General features: G+C 41.7%; 1 protein-coding gene across 1 annotated transcript in view; it reads left to right on the top strand.

Annotated features, from left to right (window-relative positions):
- Positions 1-20,880, top strand: part of CDC73 (cell division cycle 73) — a 113,347-nt gene that overhangs the window by 79,174 nt on the left and 13,293 nt on the right. The window contains exon 11 of the mRNA XM_079981521.1: positions 18,456-18,513. Within this exon, the coding sequence (XP_079837647.1) occupies positions 18,456-18,513 (58 nt within the window). The remainder of the gene's footprint in view (positions 1-18,455; positions 18,514-20,880) is intronic.

The raw sequence follows: 20,880 nt of genomic DNA, 5'->3' as shown, positions 1-20,880 counted from the left end.
ATTGCTTTACAAAATTGGTTTACCTAAGAAATAGTAGCAAAACTTGGAATTTTTTGTTAGCTGGCTTTTAATTTTTAAAAAGAAGTTACTTGTTGCGAAGGACCACTAAAATGGGGGAAGTACCATAGGCGTAAAATAGGTCTGTAAAAGCTGATTCCCCAAGATCAAGGAAAGTTGACAAGAAGCTTTGAAAGTCATCTCTGGAGAATGAATTCTAATCTGATATTGACAAAGAAACTTTAGGAGTATATTCTCTCTCTCTCTCTCTCTCTCTCTCTCTCTCTCTCTCTCTCTCACACACACACACACACACACACATACATTAAAGCAAGTCTTTCTCTTTGATTGATTTATATTTAATTAATTAATTAATTAATTAATTTCTATACAGCCCTTCATCCGAGGATCATAAGGGGGGGTTCACAATATAAAAACCTCAAAAAATGCACAACATATTAACAACAAAAAACAAACCCACCCACCCCCACCCCCCCATTTAGAAGACCATAGATGCTTTGATTACCCAAAGACCTGGCTTGGAAACCATGCCTTGTGAGGAACTGTTGAAGGAACTACGTATGTTTAACCTGGAAAAGAGGAGACCGAGAGGAGATTTGATAGCCATCTTCAAAAATCTCAAGGGCTGTCACAAAGAGGGAAAAATCTTGTTTTCTCCTGCCCTGGAAGGTAGGACTCAAACCAATGGCTTCAAGTTAAAAGAAAGGAGATTCTGACTAAGCATCAGGAAAAGCGTTCTGACAGTAAGAGCTGTTCAACAGTGGAATGGTCTCCCTTGGGATGTTGTTAAATCTCCTTCCTTGGAACTTTTTAAGCAGAGGTTGGATGGCTGTCTGTCATGGATGCTTTAGTTGAGATTCCTGCAATACAGGGGGTTGGGCTAGATGCTCCTTGGGGTCCCTTCCAATTCTACAGTTCTGAGATTTATGTCTATAGTGTATTATCTTCCATCCCCCCATGAACCACAGGGGCCAGATATCTGTTGCTGCTGTTTCCTTTTTGTTTTATAAGGAAAGCTTTCTGAATTCCCATCTAGCTTATCGCAGATGTAGAGATAGCCCATGGTTAATTGGAACTAGAAGTGAGGGTGTGAATTCCTGAATTGGGGGGTCTGCTGCACACCCCTTTCCTGTGTTAAAGGTGGGACAGGGTGCAGTGAATGAATATAAATGAAGATGCTTACTTTGCCACTGCCTTTACACTTCTCTTTGTAAAACTAGCATTCATGCAGCTTTTCTTCAACAGAAAACCTCCTCAATGTTTTTATAAATAAATAAAAAGGGGAAAATTAACTCTGCCTTTATCTTTCCAGTCAACCCAAGGAAGCTATTGTCTTGTTCATTAAAGTTTTCATTGTGTTGGGGTCATTGAGACTCTAATGCTTTAGATGTATAGTGTTTCATTTTCCCTTCATTCAGTGTACTTGGGCTCTGATTGACCCCAATAAACTTTAAATGTAGAAGAATACTGGCTGAAGTAACAGAGTTGAAGCGGAGAGTTTTTCATGGTTTCCATACCCTTTGATTTCAGTTGTGACCCCAATGTATGAGAGGGTTTAATTTGCAATAAATCTGTTCCTTTGAAGGGAGCTGCTTTTTTAAAGAATGGTATTGTTATCCAACACAATATGTATGTGCATGTTTCAGGAAGAAAATATTCTTTTGCCTCAAATAATTGAGCTCACTAAGGTGAGTGTTGGTAGCAGAACAGTGACATAACCTTCAGGCAATATCTAAATAAGAATCAATGTTTAACAAAGCTGTGTATTTTGATTATAATCTGCTGGTACGCTTTTTGTTAATACTGAGAAATGCACAGCTCTCTCAAGCACACCATCAGATTATCTGAAAAGCAAGAGAGACAGATAAAATAGTTTGCTTTCCTATTTTAAAAAGAAAATGGGCTGTTAGTATTGTTTTCTTTAGCTTGCATGAATTTAGACAGTCCACTGAAAATGTAACGTCCTAAATTTTCAGGAATGACATTTCTAATGTTTATTTTTACTAAATGGACCATTTGCAGTTCAGCTGTTCCTAGAGATTATATCCCGGGGATAGTTTAGGGCATGGTCAGATGATCACTTGTTGTTAATAACTATTGCAGAGTGCAACTGTTCTATTTTAGGAATATTCAAATGCCCTTAAGTGATAGTCAAAGTATACACTGCCTCAAATCCCACAGTAGTTCTGGGGCTTCTTGAAGTCATAATTTGTGTGAAAGTGACCACAGTCTACTTTCGTATATAGCATTTTTATTGCAAGTTGCAGCTGTGTGTTAGAAATTATTGGTGGTATCAAATTTTGCACAAGTGGAAGGCAAGCTTACAAAAAGAGTCTTTTCCTTTCCCTCAGACCCCCTTGCAACCCTGCGTACCCTCCAAAAAAAGCCTCTGCATAGTGTGTGTCCTACTAAACATTGTGGGTTGTATAGTGTGGTGCTGCAATGGCAGAAGAAACCAGACAGAAGACGCTTGTGCTCTGCTGGCATAAGATTCCCTTCCAATCAAGCCATGTATAAATGTTATGAAATAATTTAATTCCCCCCCACACACAAATTGCATCCTAATTGTATTTGAACCAAACAAATCACAAAACAGTAAGCCAAATTTTTGCTTCTTGGCAGTCAGGGCCGGCCCTATGTTAGGCAGAGTGAGGCAGCTGCCTTAGGCAGCAGATACTCGTGTCTATTCCTCCGGAGGCCCCAGTTCTGTTCCCTCTGTTGCCCATGCCCATGACCTCTCCTGGGCTCCTTGATCTCTAGGCTGCTGCCTCAGGTGTGGTGGAGAATATTATCCAGCCACAAAGGATGAAGTGAGATTTGACCGCCAGTCCAGTCAGCTTCTGTAAATGAATTTGGGAAGGGGTTCCACCTTGTCTTTCGCCTCAGGCATCAAAAGGTCTTAAGCCGGGCTTGTTTGAAAGTGTTCTTCATGTAATTTTTACTATTGCATCTCTTTTGTTCTCATTGTCAAGGCAGAGGTGTAGCCTCCTAAACATTTAATATGTTGTTTTTTCCTTTTGAAAGCATAAAATATTTTTCAATGATCCATTGGGGCAGCAGCAGGTAGGTCAAACTGATGATATCCTTCTAGCGGAGAGACTTTAATCCAATAAGATTCTCATTTTTCAAGTGTTGGCTAGAGGGAATCCAGTAATGATGACAATGGAACAACAAAAATAGTTGTTTTTCCTCATCCAACTTTAGCCCAGTTAGGGTGTGCAGGCTAGCAGAGTAAGCTTGTCCAACACATTTCTTCTAGGGAAACACCATTAAATGATTTTGTCGAAGTATGAAAAAATGGTTTCATTAGTACAGTGGTACCTTGGGTTACAGATTCTTCAGGTTACAGACTCTGCTAACCCAGAAATAGTACTTTGGGTTAAGAAATTTGCTTCAGGATAAGAACAGAAATTGCGCTCCGGCAGCGTGGTGGCAGCTGGAGGCCCCATTAGCTAAAGTGGTGTCTCAGGTTAAGAACAGTTTCAGGTTAAGGACGGACCTCCGGAATGAATTAAATTCTTAACCAGAGGTACCACTGTATAGAACTTGTGACCTTTTTGTTGAGGTTAGCATATCTGTCTGGCAGATCCCTAGTTATTTGAAACCATAAAGAATTTTGTTTCTAAATCACTTCCTCAGCAGCTATTCCAGCTGGTCACCAGAAAGGCAATTACATAACTATAAGAATCGGACTCAAATTTGCTTATTTTCCTTGTCCCTCCCTCTCCATTCCTTTTTCCTTTTGTATTGTGTCTTTCATCTAAGTTTTAAGCCTGCAGGTGGAATTGTTTGTTAATAATCTCTGTAGTACTTCCTAAGGGATGATAATAAATCGGCGACCTATTGCTACAAAGTTGCGAGAAGCATATTCTGAAATATTCACCCTTATTATTTTATGCACACTACTGTGAATATTCTATCTATTTTCAATATTTTCAAGTTCCCCATGACATCCAAACCAGGAAACTTTGGTTTATTTAAACTGGTTAGTGATGGTAGATCAGAATCTGAAACCTGAAAATGTGGTTTGTTCTTACAGCCTATTGAGTTTGCATGTCATGGGGAACTGTGGTTGGTTTAAAATTGAAGCTGGAGCTTCTTATCTCCTCTTTGTTAAGTGCAGAACAGGAGGGGGAGCATGTCTGAACAGAATCTTTGTTTCTGCTATTTATAGAATGATAAAATCTGATTAGATTCCTACTTTCTCAATAAGCAAAGTGATAGTATCTTGGCCACACAGGCATTTCAAAGCTGATTCTCGTATTCGTATTTTAACATTGCCCTTGGTTACTCTGTAACCAAGTCAAAGAATCATTTTCCAAGGCAGAATAGATTTGTACAGTGGTACCTCGGGTTACATACGCTTCAGGTTACATACGCTTCATGTTACAGACTCCACTAACCCAGAAATAGTACCTCAGGTTAAGAACTTTGCTTCAGGATGAGAATAGAAATCATGCAGCAGCAGTGCAGCAGCAGCAGGAGGCCCCATTAGCTAAAGTGGTGCTTCAGGTTAAGAACAGTTTCAGGTTAAGAACAGACCTCCAGAGGTATCACTGTATTAAAAAAAATTCTGGTCCAGTACCTGTGTTTAAATAGCAAAATACATGCCCGACACTGTTGAGTGCAAATGGCATGTGTACAAAGTTAAATTGCCAGGTTTGTCCACAGAAAACATGAAACAAGCAGTTGAGGAAGGATTGAAATTTTGCCTCTGTGTTTATTGCATTGAAGCCTAGAAAAGCATATAAACCATTCACAAGCAATGGTGATCTCTGTCTTTTATGGGCTGGTGTTTTTTGTACAAGTTTAAAAACTCTTTTAACAGTAGCCTTTACTACTGTTTACTTCTCTCTTTTTTAGTTCTATTGCTGTGCCAATTTGTCTGAGCTGTAGGTGTGCCATGTGTACATGGTAGTTAATGACTGCAAGTGAGTGGCATTTGTTTTCTTATCGTAAGGTTTGCCTGAACTGAATGTAAAAACAAATTACCCCTATCCACAATGACAATCTAGGGATGGCCACAAGTGTCACTGTTGCCTTCCTTATTTTCCTTCCCAGCAAGTTGTATCACTTAAACATATTGTTCACTTTCTCATTTGTTGATAAACAGTAAACAAAGGCACAGTGGTATTTACAATGAGGACTCATGCTGTGGCATTGAGCAATAATGGATGAAAGATCAACTGAGCAGTTTGCTTTGAGATTGTCAAGTTTTTTTTTATTATTCTTAGCTGAGCATTTTCTCCTGTTATCAGTATAGTAAATAATTTTCTTGTCTATTATCAGTATTGTAAGTAAATAAACCAAGTTTCTGTAAATGGGAGGTCAAAGTGAAGAATGCATCAAATAGTTATCTTTCATGATGTTTTTAAGAGTTACTCCATGTAGGTTTGGTTTTTGTGCTGTTACATTATCTTAGCACTGAGCAACTGAGAGAGTTCAGCATCATTAAGTAACGCCTGTCCAACCCTTCTAGAGAAAGTGAAGTATCCTGTTGGTTTAGGTAGGGGTCAGCAACCTTTTTCAGCCATGGGCCGGTCCACCGTCCCTCAGACCATGTGGGGGGCTGGACTATATTTTGAAAAAAAATATGAACAAATTCCTATGCCCCACAAATAACCCAAAGATGCATTTTAAATAAAAGAACACATTATACTCATGTAAAAACACCAGGCAGGCCCCACAAATAACCCAAAGATACATTTTAAATAGAAGGACACATTCTACTCATGTAAAAACACACTGATTCCCAGACTGTCCGTGGGCTGGATTGAGAAGGCGATTGGGCCGCATCCGGCCCCCGGGCCTTAGGTTGCCTACCCCTGGTTTAGGTTCTCTCCACAACAATTCTCTTTTAGGCCATTGAGTACTAATTTACATATATGTAGGCTAGTTCCCTTTATGGACTTATTTCAAGGTTCAGCATTACTTGCAAAGCTATTCTGGCTACCTTTTCTCGCCTTGCACCACCAAAATGTGGTGATGGTGATTAAACCTTCACTTTTGGTGCACCCCAGAGAGTATTTAAAACGGTGTAACTCCCCACCAAACTAACTCCAACAGTCCTTGGTGCTGCTTCATGCTTGTCACAAATACTTCTCTCACATTCTGTAAGGAACTGTGACTTTTATGAAGCTTTCATTCAGCACAGCAGGAGAAAGGAGGCTAACCTGCAGCAGCACTGAACATTTCAAAGAGAGAGAAAATTAAACTCTTATTCAGCAGTATAGTGGTTTATATGCCACACTTGCATGCATTGCTTAATAATATAAGAGGATAGAAAAAATGTTTTTAAAGGGGAGAAAAAAGCACTGACCAGAAACATCAAAGTGGGCTTTGATCTGTGGAGATATTAATTATAGTGACAGCATCATGTATGTGCCAAACTGCATAAAAACCTATAATGGCAGAATAGTGGTTTCCTTGTATATATTTACACTGGGGGTTTTTACGGATCATTATGGTTCCTTTTGCTATTGTTCTTCTCTCTGTTGTCTAATATTCTCTCTAGATGATTAATACTTAAATCTCCTCAGACCAATTTCTACCTTCCTTTGGTCCTGAGTGGTTGCTTTTTCCTGCTGTTTCAAATATTTGCATTGGGTTTGTGGCAGTTTATAATAGGCAGTTTTCTGTGTGCCTATTATAAAACTAGAAAGTGCCAGTGACTGAATAAACTTTTGGTCTTCCCTTTGAGTCTTCTGTATTTGCAGCCAGTGAATGAATCGATCCTTTGTTTCTCTCTGGGTGCCATTAGCCCCAATTATATTATTTCAGCAGTGGTGTGAGGGTTGCATTATTTTGCGCTTCCAAATTGGTGTGCCTCCCTGTTGCATGATCAACTGTAAAACAACAATAACAACAACAACAAAATGCAACATCACAGAAGGGCAAGCAGAGCCTAGGTCCGAAATGAAATTCCTCATATGTCCAATTCAGATTAAGCATTTTTTTTTTCATCTTTAAAAACCACTAGTAGGAGAACAGGAATTCTCTCTAAGCTTGATTACTCCCTTTCTAACCTCCTTAACATGCGCTGATAAAATGGTGTGATAGTGTGTGGGGAGATAGTGATTGAGGGCTGGTTAATATGGCAGTTTTAGTACTCTGGTGATGGACAGGAAGAAAAGAGAAGGAATTGGAGAGGGGCAGGTGGAACTGGCTGGAAGTAAATGATTTTAAGATATTTTCTTTTAAAGTTATGCCGAAATGAGTCAAGACAGTCATTACACAAGGCCACCTAAGAGTACCCTTCCCTGAGCACATATCGCTGACAGGATGTGCAAAACAGAATGGGAAAGGCCACCTAAAGAGAAGAATTCCTTCTGGTGATGAACAAGCTTTATTCTCTGCCAGAAGAGGTCACAAAAAGTCTTACATTGCTGTGGGTGGGGCCTCCCATGGTGGCATTGACATCCACTTTAGCTTTCCTGTGACAACAGTAGAGGTTTTGAAGCCTGAATCTGTTGTGTCTCAGTCACAAGTCTGGTATGTCAGTGGCCCAAAGAATTGGCGGAGATGGGAAACACACTGAAAACCGTGATGACAATGGAAGATTGTTCTCTCAGCAGCCCTAATTTATCTTTTGATGTGGTTCAGCTGGAGTCACTGGTTGTGGCTGGCAACATGGTGGCATGAAGAAATTTGTGGGTGGAAATCTAGGATGTTGACCCCCGGATGACAAACTAGCTACCTCTGCCTAATCAGACAGTGCTGTTTAGTGCATCCCTTGAGCCAGTTCTCATCAAATAACAGGAGGGAGGAGAAATGTAAATCCCAGCAGCCAGTTCAGATTTTTGCACCTACAGCCAGGGATTGGAGGAGTCGGATGCAAATGGAACCATTCCAGAGGATCCATATGAAGCCCCCACTCTGCATTGTTTGGTGCATCTCCCTCCTCCATCTTCTCCAGTGGTGTGAAACATTTCTCTTCTTTGTGCAAATTCGCACCAGACCATGTTCAATGTTTGGATTCAAAGGATGGTGCCCCATGGACTGGGGTTTGTCAGCTCATTTCATTGCCTCACCAAAATTAAATAAGCCTGTGAAGCATCAGACAGTTTTAGGAGTCCTTCAACATATATGGAGATCCAAGAGAGAACTGTCCCACAGAGGGTACTAAGAGGTGCATTGCATTATTTTCTGAGTGCCCCACAGTAATGGGAGCATGAAGGCCATTCTAGATTTGAAATGGCTCAACACATTCCTTCTAGAGCAGCACTTCAAAATGGAAACTCTCATATTCATTGTAGGAGCAATATCAGACCAGGACTTCTTGGATCCTAATGGATCTGTCGAAAGCTTGCTTTCACATTCCCGTCAGGTCCAGCTTGCTTACCACACACTCCTGCTTCCAGTATAAAGTCATCCTGTTTAGGTTGACTTCAGAGTCTCCACAGAGGTCAACCTAGCAGTCCCAGTCACAACAACATTTGTTCGGATGGGCTGGCCACCTGTCTGTTATGGGAGCCTTGGTGCATACCTTTGCTGAACATTATCTTACTATATAATAGAAGCACCATCACTCTTTTAATTGGCTGTTTTCCAAGGTTCTAAAGGCATGAATGGGCTTAGGCTGTTGTGATAGAACAGTGTGATTGGGCATGATTTCTTTCACATGTGCTTACATATTTGTATTCTTCCAGATAGAGGCAGTCAATAATATTCAAAGCAGGTAGGTGAAAGGATTAAATGATTTTAACCGAAACATAAGTTCCCACTCTTAAAAATCCAGTCTCCCAATTTCCCCACTTCCCATCTAGCAACTCTTCACAATTAAGGGCCGCAGTCCTAGTTTAATTTTCTCAGGAGTAAGCTCCGTTGAACCCCATAGAAAGTTACTTCTGAGTGCCCATGTTTAGGATTGCACTTTAAAATGCCACATGAGAGGTGGCCCACCTGCCCACCTGCCACCCTCCCCATGTATGTATGTATATATATATATGTATGTAAATAATATAAGCTCAGCAGGGGTTCAGGGCAGGCAGCAACCATAAAGAGAGGACCCGGGATGTGCAGTCATATTTTTCCTGCCTTATCCACAGGGTTGGGGGGTAGTGTACTGGGGATGGGGGGCCCAGTCAAAGCGTGAGTATTTTGACCACCACTGAGGCCACCATTCTCCCCACCCCCTCTGTCCAAACCAATGATTTTTGTTTTAAAGCATGAAAATACTTACCCTGTCAGCTGTGGTTCAGACTACATACCACATTCTCCAATTGTATCTCTCTCTCTCTTTCTCAGATGGTGATAATTCTCAAAATAAAGTAATATGCAAAAACACTGCAGATAGCTCAGACTGCAACCAGTTGGATGCCTGTCTTGTTCTGGGACCTTTCAGCCCAGGGAAAAAAAAAAAACACTGCTCATGCTCACAGCCTTGTGCATTATGATTGGCCTCAAGTCATCCATACCCTCCTCCTCTATAAACATTTTACGGTCTTGGTTTTGTAAAGGGAGGTTGAGGCAAAACGGCTAGTTCTGAGAAGCAAGACACCCTAGTAAACTTGTGCTGATATATCACATGTTGTGCTTACCTGCTTGCTTTTATTCCCTGAGAACAGAGGATACAACCTTGACCCCAGTACTAATTTGCTATTGAATATGTGTTTAAAAGAGTGGATTGACTGATTTGAGAAGACTGATAGAAACTAGTTGGAAAGCAATGCTTCTGTGTAACCGAAATTAGAAGCATGGAAACAATGTGAAAGACAAAGGGGGCACAGAATTCTTTGAGGGCCCCAAGTGAGATATCTCTGCTGCAGGGACCTAAAAGTGTCCCACACTGAGTGAGATTTAAAGTGTCCCTTCCTTTAAATCTCACTCAGACATTTACTACAGACGCACACTGAACATCCCTCCCATTCATATTTTTTCTTTCTTTCTTTCTTTCTTTCTTTCTTTCTTTCTTTCTTTCTTTACCTCCTCTGCACCTCTGCAAATATCCCAGCCGCTTACATGCCCTTTAACCCTATAAATGTCCACCTCAGCCTCCTCCAACTCCCTGTCCTCTCTATAGATTTCTCCTCTCGCCATCACTGGAGGCTGAATACTCTCTTATGCACACCTCCCTCCCTCTTACTCCTCCAAATATCTCATTCGCTCCCAGCCTGTTCTACTTGCCCCTCCCCAATCCCTTTGCTTTCTCTCTGGCCTTTTATCAGAGAACTAAAACTGTGTTTTAACCTGCCCTTCTGTGCTTTCCTCCCTATCCATCCCCCAGTCACACTGTTTTCGCAGAGCAACCTCACACCTCACCTGCCTTTAGAACCTTGGAAAAAACAGCCAAGGAAAACAGAGTGATGGCACTCCTCTGGCAAGCTCCAAAATTAGAAATCCCTACATGCCTTTACTGCTTTGTCCCACAAGTCTTTGAACGAAACAAAAACAAAAAATCATGCTCTTGTAGGATGTTTACTGCCCTTCTGGGATTTGAATCTTGTCTGGCTTTTCAAAGCCCACAAGCCTCTCCTTGCACATGCATTCAAACAAGAAATAAACAGACCCTTAGGCAAAGTAATAAGTATTGCATGAAATACTACCGTACTTATCAGCATGCACAAAGAATAAAGGTTCCGTTCTATCTAAAACCTTAGCAGCAGAGACTGGGAGGGTTGACAAAGACACAGACCTGTCCAGTTTTTACCTCAGAAGAATGCTAATGCAATTTCTTAATGTCCACCATGCTTTGTCATGGTGTTGTTATCTATCAAGTTTATTTATATGATAAAACTTGTGTGCCTCTTGATTGGAAAAGAAAGAGAAAACAGCTGAACCGGCCAAACCTTTGCTGCTCAGCTAGGTACAGTGGTGCCTCGCAAGACGAAATTAATTCGTTCCGCGAGTTGCTTCGTCTTGCGATTTTTTCGTCTTGCAGAGCGCGGATTCCCCGGGTATTAACGGCTTTAAGAAAAAGGAAGCAAACCCGCAAGACGTTTTCGTCTTGCGAAGCAAGCCCATAGGGAAATTCGTCTTGCAAAGCAACTCAAGAAATGAAAAACCCTTTCGTCTTGTGCGTTTTTCGTCTAGCGAGGCATTCGTCTTGTGGGGCACCACTGTACCCATCATCAGCATCTTACATAGTGAGCTCTGTTGCCATAGAGACAAATGGCGGGACCTTTTCGTACCCCTGCTTGGCTAGATGCCACATCATCCTAGGATGGAGAGCAATAGGCCAAGGGTGTGTGTGTGTGTGTGTGTGTGTGTGGAGAGAGAGGGAGAGAGAGTTGGTACTGGAAACTAGACTCATAAGCTAAAGTCATGGTTTGGGGATTTTGGAAACTTAATGGGGAGACAAGATCTGTTGGAATGCTAGCACTGTGAACCCTTCCATCAGACTGTTTATATGTATAAATAAAACTGAATCCTAAAGACAGCACGGTCTCCATTGACCTACATTCCCAGGAAATGGAACCCTGGGGTAAGCACTGGAACCCCTGGGGTTTCTTGTCGCTTGGGTGCGCGCAACAAAGGACAGAAGTAATTCTCCTCTCCAACTCTCCTCTGCCTTGCCTTGAAGTTCTGCATTTAATCCCCATCCCTCTGCCTTCATGACAGTGGCTCTCTTCCTTGCTGCTGGCATAAGCTTCTGTCTAGCTTAGAAGCGCTCAGTTGTCATCTCATTCAGCTCATGTGGTCCTAGCCGAGAGAACAGCCTCAGGCTCCATTCTCTCTGTCCTTCCGTTCACCCTCCATTCCCATAGCTCTGCTGGTGCCAGGAAAGGACGAGGAAGATCGAGCTAGGCTGCTGTGAGCAATGCCAAGAACTGACACTGAATGTCTAATGGCAGCAGGAAACTGCGTGGATGCAGTTTTTGTGGCTTGTTCTGCATCTGAACCTGTACACATGAAATGAGACAGTGTTGTCCAAATGCCTTTATTGGTGTTTCATGAATGACCCTATGTAGGCTTTAAAAACAAAACACTAAATTGAGTTGATTGCATGCACCTAAGACAAAGAAAAGGGAGGGTTCAAAATGTGTTTGTCCACCCAAGACCTAAATATGCAAAGGATCTGAGAACAGCTTAGCGATATCTGTGACTGTACTGGGTGATCAGTCATGGGCTTTAGAAGCCTTCTTGGCTGCATCTGCTTGATGGCATGTGGAATAATACACTTGGCAAACCAAGTGTTTCCTTCATTATTTGTTTTAAAGCAAATTGCTAGTCTTTGTGGCTGCAGAGAAAACCCTGGAAGTTTGTGATCACTTTTTGCTGGAAACACAGAAGACAGTAAAAATCTGAGTGGGGATCCTAGTGGCTAGCACACAGTGACAATTTAGAGCCCCTTTCCAAAGATCCCAGTCAATATTTTCCTCTCCGTGTTCTATTCTCCTACACCTTGTAATTCAGGGCCGATGAACATAAATGAGGGCTGTGGCTGCATCAATTTGTTTCTGCCAGTCACATGCTGCTGTTCCCATGTGCAGGCCAGCATGACATCTGAGTTGGTAGCAGCACATTGTCATCATTCCTGTGTGTAGCTGCAGCTGCAGGGAGGCTTAAAGTTGGAAAATGAAATGGAAAACAAGCAAGGGGTATGCAACTGATGGTTGATCAATGGAAATATGGAAAGTTGTTTGAGTAGAAAAATGAATGTAGTACAACAGGCTAGTTAGAGGAGTAATTATGCAGGACATTAATTTCTTGCCTTACGTGTGGGGTTTTCTGAACAGCATTGTCAAAGTACTCATTCATATTTTCGGAAGGGCCGCTTCCCCGTGGCAGTTGTGTGTGGCAATTGTAATTATTGGCTATGACCTCATTTGCATGCACACTTTCCCCATGGTTTCATCATGTCATATCCCTCCCCTCTCAACTCCAAAGTGAAGGCTGTGGTCCTACTTGGATTTAACCTTGAAGCAAGCCTTCCTCCCCCCCCACCCCACCCCAACATAGTAGCACTTTTTAAAAAAAGCAAACTTGAATGCTGTGTAGAGGGAGAAAGCCAAGTGAAATGAAAGGAGAAGGAAGTTGTGTTGTTCTTTTGTATTTCACTGCTTAGCTCTCCAGAAAAGTAGGCAAGCTGCTATTCAGAGCAATTGGTGAAAGGGGGGGGGCAGTAAATTTGGGAAAGGCGGGGGACCCTTGGGGAATGTTCTCTTACTTGTTTCTTTATATTGGAAAAATGCCAAGACAGCAGCTAGGATGTGGAGGGTTGTTGGAGAGATGGAATTAGAAAGTGCAACTTGAAGGGACTCCGTATAGCGGAATGAGAAGGGAAACCCAGAATCCTGAACCCGCTCCTCATCAAGAGGGGGAAGAAGTAAAGCAAACTGAGTGACAACAGTGAGCAATTAAACTGCAGGCCGGCAGGAATGCTGGTGCTTTGTGCATTAGCTTTCTTGAATGGGAAAGAGCATGTGTGCACACACCTCATTCAATCTACAAGGCTGGCTCTGCTGGGGGCAGGCAGATGACATGCCGCTACTGGCCGGCCCCAAACATGCAGATTCTGCTAGCAGCAACAGGCAAACCATTTCTCTTGCAGCGGCCATGTCTAGGCATCTGACTGTGCAAGGTGGCAAGTAGCACCGTGTCCCCACCACTGCCACAGCCACAGTGAAACAGTCTCCTTGCTGGCTTTGCCACCATCATGATGCTCTGTCCTCTCCCTTTCTCCTTCCAGCCAATTGGAAGAATGGAGAGGGAGAAGCAGTACAGGGAAAGCAAATAGCTCAAGGAACTCATAAAGCAGCTTGGTGCTCTTTCAACCTCCATTCTTTTTTTATAGAGTGGCAGCTTACTCCACCCAGGAATCGAGAGAGCTGTTTCATCCAAGTGCCCAAAATCCAACTCAAAGAAACAATAGCCAGTGGCCAGCAGCAGCTGTAGTCGTGGTTGTGTGTGGAAGCGGGGGTGGGGGGAGGTGTGCCCTTCTTTTGCTACCTAAAGCAATTTGCTTGCTTTCTTTCCCCTCTTGATGAGGAGCAATGCTCAGTTTGCCTCATTATAGATTCTGCTCTCTTGAGAAGTAATAAAACAATCTAAACCTGCAAACAGAAAGTGTTTGCTTAAAGGCAAGGAGCTCTTTAAAAACCTCGGCAGTGGTTTGCTTATGTACACTAAGCAAGCTAGTGCTGCAGTTGTGTGTTACAGAAACATTGCCACACATCTAGTGGGGAAATAACCAAGGTGAAAACAAACAGCATGGAATACAAGCAGCTTGATGAGGACAAAGTCTAGACACGCCATGACTTGTTAGCTGCCTTGAGTTCCTCTGAAAGTAGGTGAGATACACGTCTTTAAAAAATAAAGCCAATAAACATTTCATTTCCTCCTCCTATTGCAGTCACCTGTAACCCCCCTGCCACCGCCCAGAAAATCTAAGATTTCAATCCCCAGCATCTCCAGGTAGAGCTGGGCGAGACCACTGTCTAAAACCCTGGACAGCTGTTGCCAGTCACTGTAGACAAAGTTTGACTTCGTATATGACGGCTTCCTTTCTGGGCAGTATGAGTGTAGCTCACCCAGATGATTTGATTTCATATAAGTTAAAATTGCAATATATAGCTAGTAGCAGTTTTGCACCTTGAGTACACTTCAGGCACCACATTGTCCAAGAACTGTAGAATTGTCTGTTTTCCTCTACTCTCCTATTCTATCTTGCTGGTTTGGTGGTTTGTGGTGTATATGTTAGACCAGCTACAAGGACAGTACACTTTTCAGGTTGCATCCAGCTGAGTTCTGCTGAGAGTATAGCAACTAGAACTATGTTAGTCATGTCCATTACCTTCAGTGGGTCTGCTCTGAGCATGGCTAGCTAGCATTGCATGCAATCCCGTATTTTGTATTCTGCTGGGGCAAAAGGCTTTGGTTTCCTGAATTGTTCTGTGTACATGCAGCTGTTCTACATGTAACTTCTAGTATTACATCTTTTTAATATTCACTAAGTCTTCCCCTTCCAAAGCAGACTTTTGTATCTTTCTTTCAGCTAGGGCACTTAACAGATCCCATCAAAACATTTAAGGGTGTTAGGTAAGGATGCCTTTTGGCTGCTTTATTATTTAATTTCTATTTAAATAACCTGGTAACCACTCTCCATAACCTTGACTTCCACCCTCTGAAGTTAGCAAACCAGCACATCACAGCTTTGCTTTAAGCAGATGACGCAGTAATACTATCCAGAACCCCCGTAAGGCTTAGAAGAGCACTAAGAAAAATAGCTGCCTATTGTGAGACGGAATGTCTCAAAATAAATTATCAGAAGACCAAAATTCTTGCTTTTGGTAAAAAACCAAAGCTCAGAAACTGGAAACATCAAGGCCAAAATTTAGAACAAGTCTCGAACTATAAATATTTAGAAATGGTGGTCCAGGCATCAGGATCCAACAAAATTCATATTAACTCAAATGGGTGTGCTGGAGAAAGATCTGCAAATGTTATCCTTAAATTTTTTAGAACTCAAGGGGGTTTTTATGTCCCTGTGGCACTAAATTATATAAAGCCAAAATATTGGCACAGCTACTTTACGGATCCTTTCTGGGCCCGCCTCCTTGTTCATTCCCCTTGAAAGTGTGCAATCCAAACTCCTCAGAGGCCCTTCAACAAGTTCCTAGATGCGTTGCAAATGCATGGGTCAGACTAGAAACAGGGATGATGAAAATCAAAGCTCATGTTAGTCTAACATCAATATATAAGTGGCTAACTCTGAAACTGCTCCCCCGAGGAATAGCCCCATTGATTCTGAGTACCAGTTTCAGTCTGGCTGGCAGACAGCAGTCTTAAACACTCTTCAGAAACTGGGCCTTGCTCCCCAAACCCTCATAACTATGAGCCTGGGCCAATCTAGATCCGTGGTTAGGCAAAGAATCATGGACATAGAGAGACAACAGGACTGTACAAGGGTCCCCGATTATAAAATCATAGAAAACGGGAGATACGTAGCCGCTCCAGCAACATATCTCTATTCCCTCACATCCAGAAACGCAAGAAGGGCTTTCACTCTTGCTAGAAGCTTGGCCTTGCCCTCACCGGTTCTGGAAGGCTCCTATAGAAGTGTCCCGTACACACAGAGACTTTGCGCCTAGGGGAAATAGGAAGCCCTGAACATATATTTTTTAGATGTCCTTTTTTTGCTGATATTTGTTGAAACACCATTGACCCTTTGCTGAAGAGGCTCTCCGATCTTTCAGAGAAGTCTAAACTTATTTCTCTCCTCTTAGGCAAAGATCACAAGACGACCTGGCTGGTAGCCAGATTCTGCGCCTAGATTTGTAGGCACAGATCATCCTCTAGAATAAAATAGCTTACTAGGGAAGATCTGAAGTCGCCCTTTGGGGCACCTCAGGGTCAATTTTTATGGTAGCCCAAATCTCAGTTGTACGGGTATATGTATATATCTCAATTTTAACTCATGAGCTATTGCTGCAATCTGCTCTAATTGTATATTTTATCTTTATGGACGCTGTTTTTATTGTGTTATGCTAGCTGGTCGTTGACCGTAATAAGTTATCTATCTTATCTATGTTGCTTTCAGAAAGGGAGTGGTGGTGAATTTTCCTTCCGCCTGGCTCATTCCTTTCCCCTTACTGATTAAAATCAAGGCATTCTATATGCACTGTCCAGTTAAGCCGTTAAGCCGAGTGAACAGTGGTAAAATGCCTTTTCTGTAGAGCATAGATGCGCGTTGTGTGAGTGAAGTAATGATTTGTCACATCTAGCATTGCAGCTTCCTATGCAAAATGTCATTTCATGACTGGCAGGTTTTAGATATTTGGGAATAAATTGTTTGCTTTAAAGAGGCGTAAATCCTGGGTGATATCATTGTGAAAGAGAAGGAGACTGGATACTGTGCTTCGCACATTGCAAAAGCTGGTGGTTGTATGCCAAGGAATGATTTGTTCACCATATGTAATTAATCAGGCATGTTTTATTGAAGTTCTGTAGGGAGAAATTTAACTAAATTCTAGTCTTTATCAGCCGGACGAATGAGAGATGGCCCACTGTGTATCTTTGACTCATAGACGATTGTTTCAAAGAGCCATATTGGGTTTTAATTATCATGAGAGAACATTTAATTCAGATTTCATATAACAGTACCTGTTGTAAAAAAAGGATACAAATTCAATCAAGGATGTAATCCGCCAGATGCTGCTGCTATTCAAATTGTATTCAGTTCAGTGGGACTTGCTGCCTTCCTGTATTCCATTCAGGTTGTATTAAAATGAATAGAAACTGTGTAGCAGTAGTACTTGTAGCATAGTCGCTGGTGATGTAATCTGCTTGCAGACACACAATTTGACGAGCAATGACTTCATTTGACACTCTTCTGAATGTTTTCCTATTTAGAGCTGTATATTAGAATCTAAGGGCCCATTTACAGCTGATCGTTTCCCAAAATGGAAATAATTTTTATGTTGTGTAAGTTTGCCTCTCATTTGTCATGAATGCATTCATTTTAGAGCATTCTGCTTTAAGGTTTTTGGATATGTGTAATTGCGATTATATGTTTAGTTGAAAGACTTTCACATGTGAAGGAATTCACTGATAATTGGGGGAAGCGGCTACCTACCATGCAGTTCATGAAGTAGCCCACCATTTAGTTTTTGACTTCAGTTTGTAACAAATGGCTTATTAATTATTTCAACGAATTAATTTTAAAATAATCTGCCTATTGCCCATGTGATGAAAAATTACTATGATTGTTAGCAAACTACTACTACTTGAGAACAAATAGTTGAATTGACATCAACAGCAGTTATCCAGTGGCATTTCACAGGTGAATGAAAGCAGGAACACAGCAGTAGTTAACACCTGGCTATCTTGTCCAGCATTCTTTTCCCCACAATGACCAGCCCAGATACCTATGAGAAGTCCACAAACAGGATATGAGAACAATATCCATTTTCTGCTGTTGTACCCTAGGTACTAGTATTCAGATAGATGCTCCTTCTGGTCCTTGAGATAGCCTATAGTCATTGTTGATAACTTATCCTCCATGAATTTGTCTGATTCCCTTTACAGGCTGTCTAACCTGGTGGCCATCACCACATTCCACGGTTGACATTAAATCAGGCGTGGCCAACTTATGTTTCATGTCCACGGCTTTATTGACCCATGGTCAGCCCTCTGGGTTCCCAACTGTAAAAGTGGGTGTGGTGTAAGAGTAGCTGTGGCCATATAAAAAAAAGAACATATTTTTTGTTGAGTCACCATTTTTTATTTATGTACTGTGGACATCACCCATCTTCAGATAAAGAGTCCACATTTTGCTATATTTAAACTTTTTCTCTGCCTTTGATTTTTTTTCTAAACAAAACTTTCAGGCTTTCTAAAGCATATATTACATTGGTTGTGTAAAAAGATGCTGGAAGATGATGCTGGTCTTATTAATTATTTGCTTGAATTGTTTTCCTGGAGAGAAAGAGAGAGTGTTTACCTGTACATGAATAAAAGTTTTATTATATTAAAGGCTGACTTTCCTCTTTCTAAAGGAAGGAGCTTCAGCACGGAAGACCCAAACCCCAGCAGCTCAGCCTGTGCCAAGACCAGGTAAATCTACCTTTTAAATTCAATATTTCATGTGTATGTATTTATTAATTCATTTGCAGTGTTTATATCCTGTTCTTCATTAAATATTTTCAAACTCAGAGAAGGTAACAAAGTAATAAAATAAAAAGAGAAAAACAGTGTGTAAAAATTGCAAAATCTTATAAACAAAGCTAATAAACAACAAATTAACAATTCTGACATAAGATAAAGAAGCAAAAACTACAGTGACAAAAATAAAAATTTCTACTTTAGCCAGATATCTAAGTAAAAATGCCAGCAATGCAAGACATTCAAACAAATTAAGCCAGCAATGGACTAGGAATAATTCCCATCCCATTTTCCACCAAGGCAGCCTATTCACTCCTTTTCTCTCACACACAACAGGCTCTTACTCTGTGGCATTTGAGCATCTTAAGACCTTTCTCCCTCACTCTTTAACCCATCCAGGCTCTTAACCTGAGTGGTATATATCCTTACCCATAAGCACTCACAGCAAGAAGCTCTTATGTCTTGTCTGCAGGAAGCAATAGAGCACAAAATACATGACCTGGCTTTAAATCCGCACTGATTTTAGTATGCATTAGTTGTAGAAAATACTTTGGTCTCTGGCTTTAAATAGTTAGCCAGGGGTTTTTAACAACCACTATGTCTTGCACTAAGCACCTCTGGGACATACAAATATTTCCAGTGGTGAATGGTGATTGAACCTGAGTTCAATGTTCAATCAGAACATGTCAGTACTATAGTGTTTGATTTGCTGAATCGCAAAGAATTATGGCTGTTGTAGTTTGGTGAGGATTCCAAAACTGTTGTTAGAGACCCCTAGACCTCTATGCAGAACTACCACTCCCAAGGTCACTGCACAAAACAAGTGTCTGGCTGTTTAAATTCAAGCTATAAGGTAAAGGGACCCCTGACCATTAGGTCCAGTCGTAACTTGCTTGGGGCAGTTGAAGAAAAAAAGTTTAGTAGGGAACTAGTACAGAGAGAGGGGGAGTTTCTCTTCCAGAGTTCCACAGCTGAGGGCCCACAGTGAGGATAAATGGCAACAAATTCAAGACTGAGTAGGAAAAAGATGCATCTTCACACACCATGCAATATACCACAATGATAGTCACCATCTCAAAAAGTGGTGAGGGGTCTTGCAGAGGCCTGGAGCCCTTGACCAGTGCCTGCTTAAGCCCAAACTCTTGGCTGAAGTCTTTCCCACTCTCCCTTGTGAGAGAGCCTCGTGGAGTAATTGTGACTTAAAAGGTAAAGGGACCCCTGACCATTAGGTCCAGTCGTGGCCAACTCTGGGGTTGCGGCGCTCATCTCGCTTTATTGGCCAAGGCAGCCGGCATACAGTCATGTGGCCAGCATGACGAAGCTGCTTCTGGCGAACCAGAGCAGCACACAGAAACACCGTTTACCTTCCCGCCAGAGCGGTACCTATTTATCTACTTGCACTTTGACGTGCTTTCGAACTGCTAGGTTGGCAGGAGCAGGGACCAAGCAAGGAGAGTTCACCCTGTGGCGGGGATTTGAACCTCTGACCTTCTGATCGGCAAGTCCTAGGCTCTGTGGTTTAACCCACAGCACCACCTGCGTCCCATTCAAGCTATAGTGGATGTCAAAACCCTTGAGGTTTATGCTGACAATTAACAGCAACTATCTCTTGAACTGATGCTAAGAATGGATGCCATGTAAATACTGCAGGGCCATGCGAATATTTTTAGCACCAAATGGTGACTGGATCGTGATGACAGGCTGGGGAAAGAATAATCCTGTTAAATAGGTACTAAGTAGGTATAGAATAAAGAGAAGTTAGGATAATAAAATAATGGGGGGGGGCGATTCAATGTGAATTGGATCAATTTGTTGGGCATCTTCATTGCAACAGCTCCTAGTGCCCGCCTAATGGAAATGACTTTACACTTTTCAACTTTTCCAGATGCAAAATTCGCAGGAATAGGTGTTTTTGTTTGGTTTTGCCTTTGCTTTAAAATGAGCATCATCTAAAAGATATTTTAAGATGGACTGCTAATGTAGTTAGACTGGCATGGTATTGGAATTTTTTACTGGTTATGTTATCTTTGCAGCTATGTGCCTATGCTTAGAAAGGTCATACTGCCTGTCATATTTATCTCACCAGGCTGTTGAGAATAAGAATGTGTTTGGAACTGACAGGCAATGATATGAAAAGGGTAGAAATAGCAAGAACAGAAATACATCTGGATAAGCCGTTGCACATGGGGGTCACACTGCCAGATGCGATTTCACACATATTAACTGAAAGGCCTGTACAGGCCTTCGTCAGTACAAAGGGTGGCCAATATCACGACTGACCTTCCATCCTGCAAGAGTACAAAGAAATAAGCAAAGTGC

The sequence above is a fragment of the Podarcis cretensis genome (genome assembly GCF_951804945.1).
Source record: "Podarcis cretensis genome assembly, chromosome: 6".
NCBI classification, from domain to species: Eukaryota; Metazoa; Chordata; class Lepidosauria; order Squamata; family Lacertidae; genus Podarcis; species Podarcis cretensis.
The sequence above is the reverse complement of the archived record's forward strand: the minus strand, read 5'-3'. Positions and strand labels throughout refer to the sequence as shown.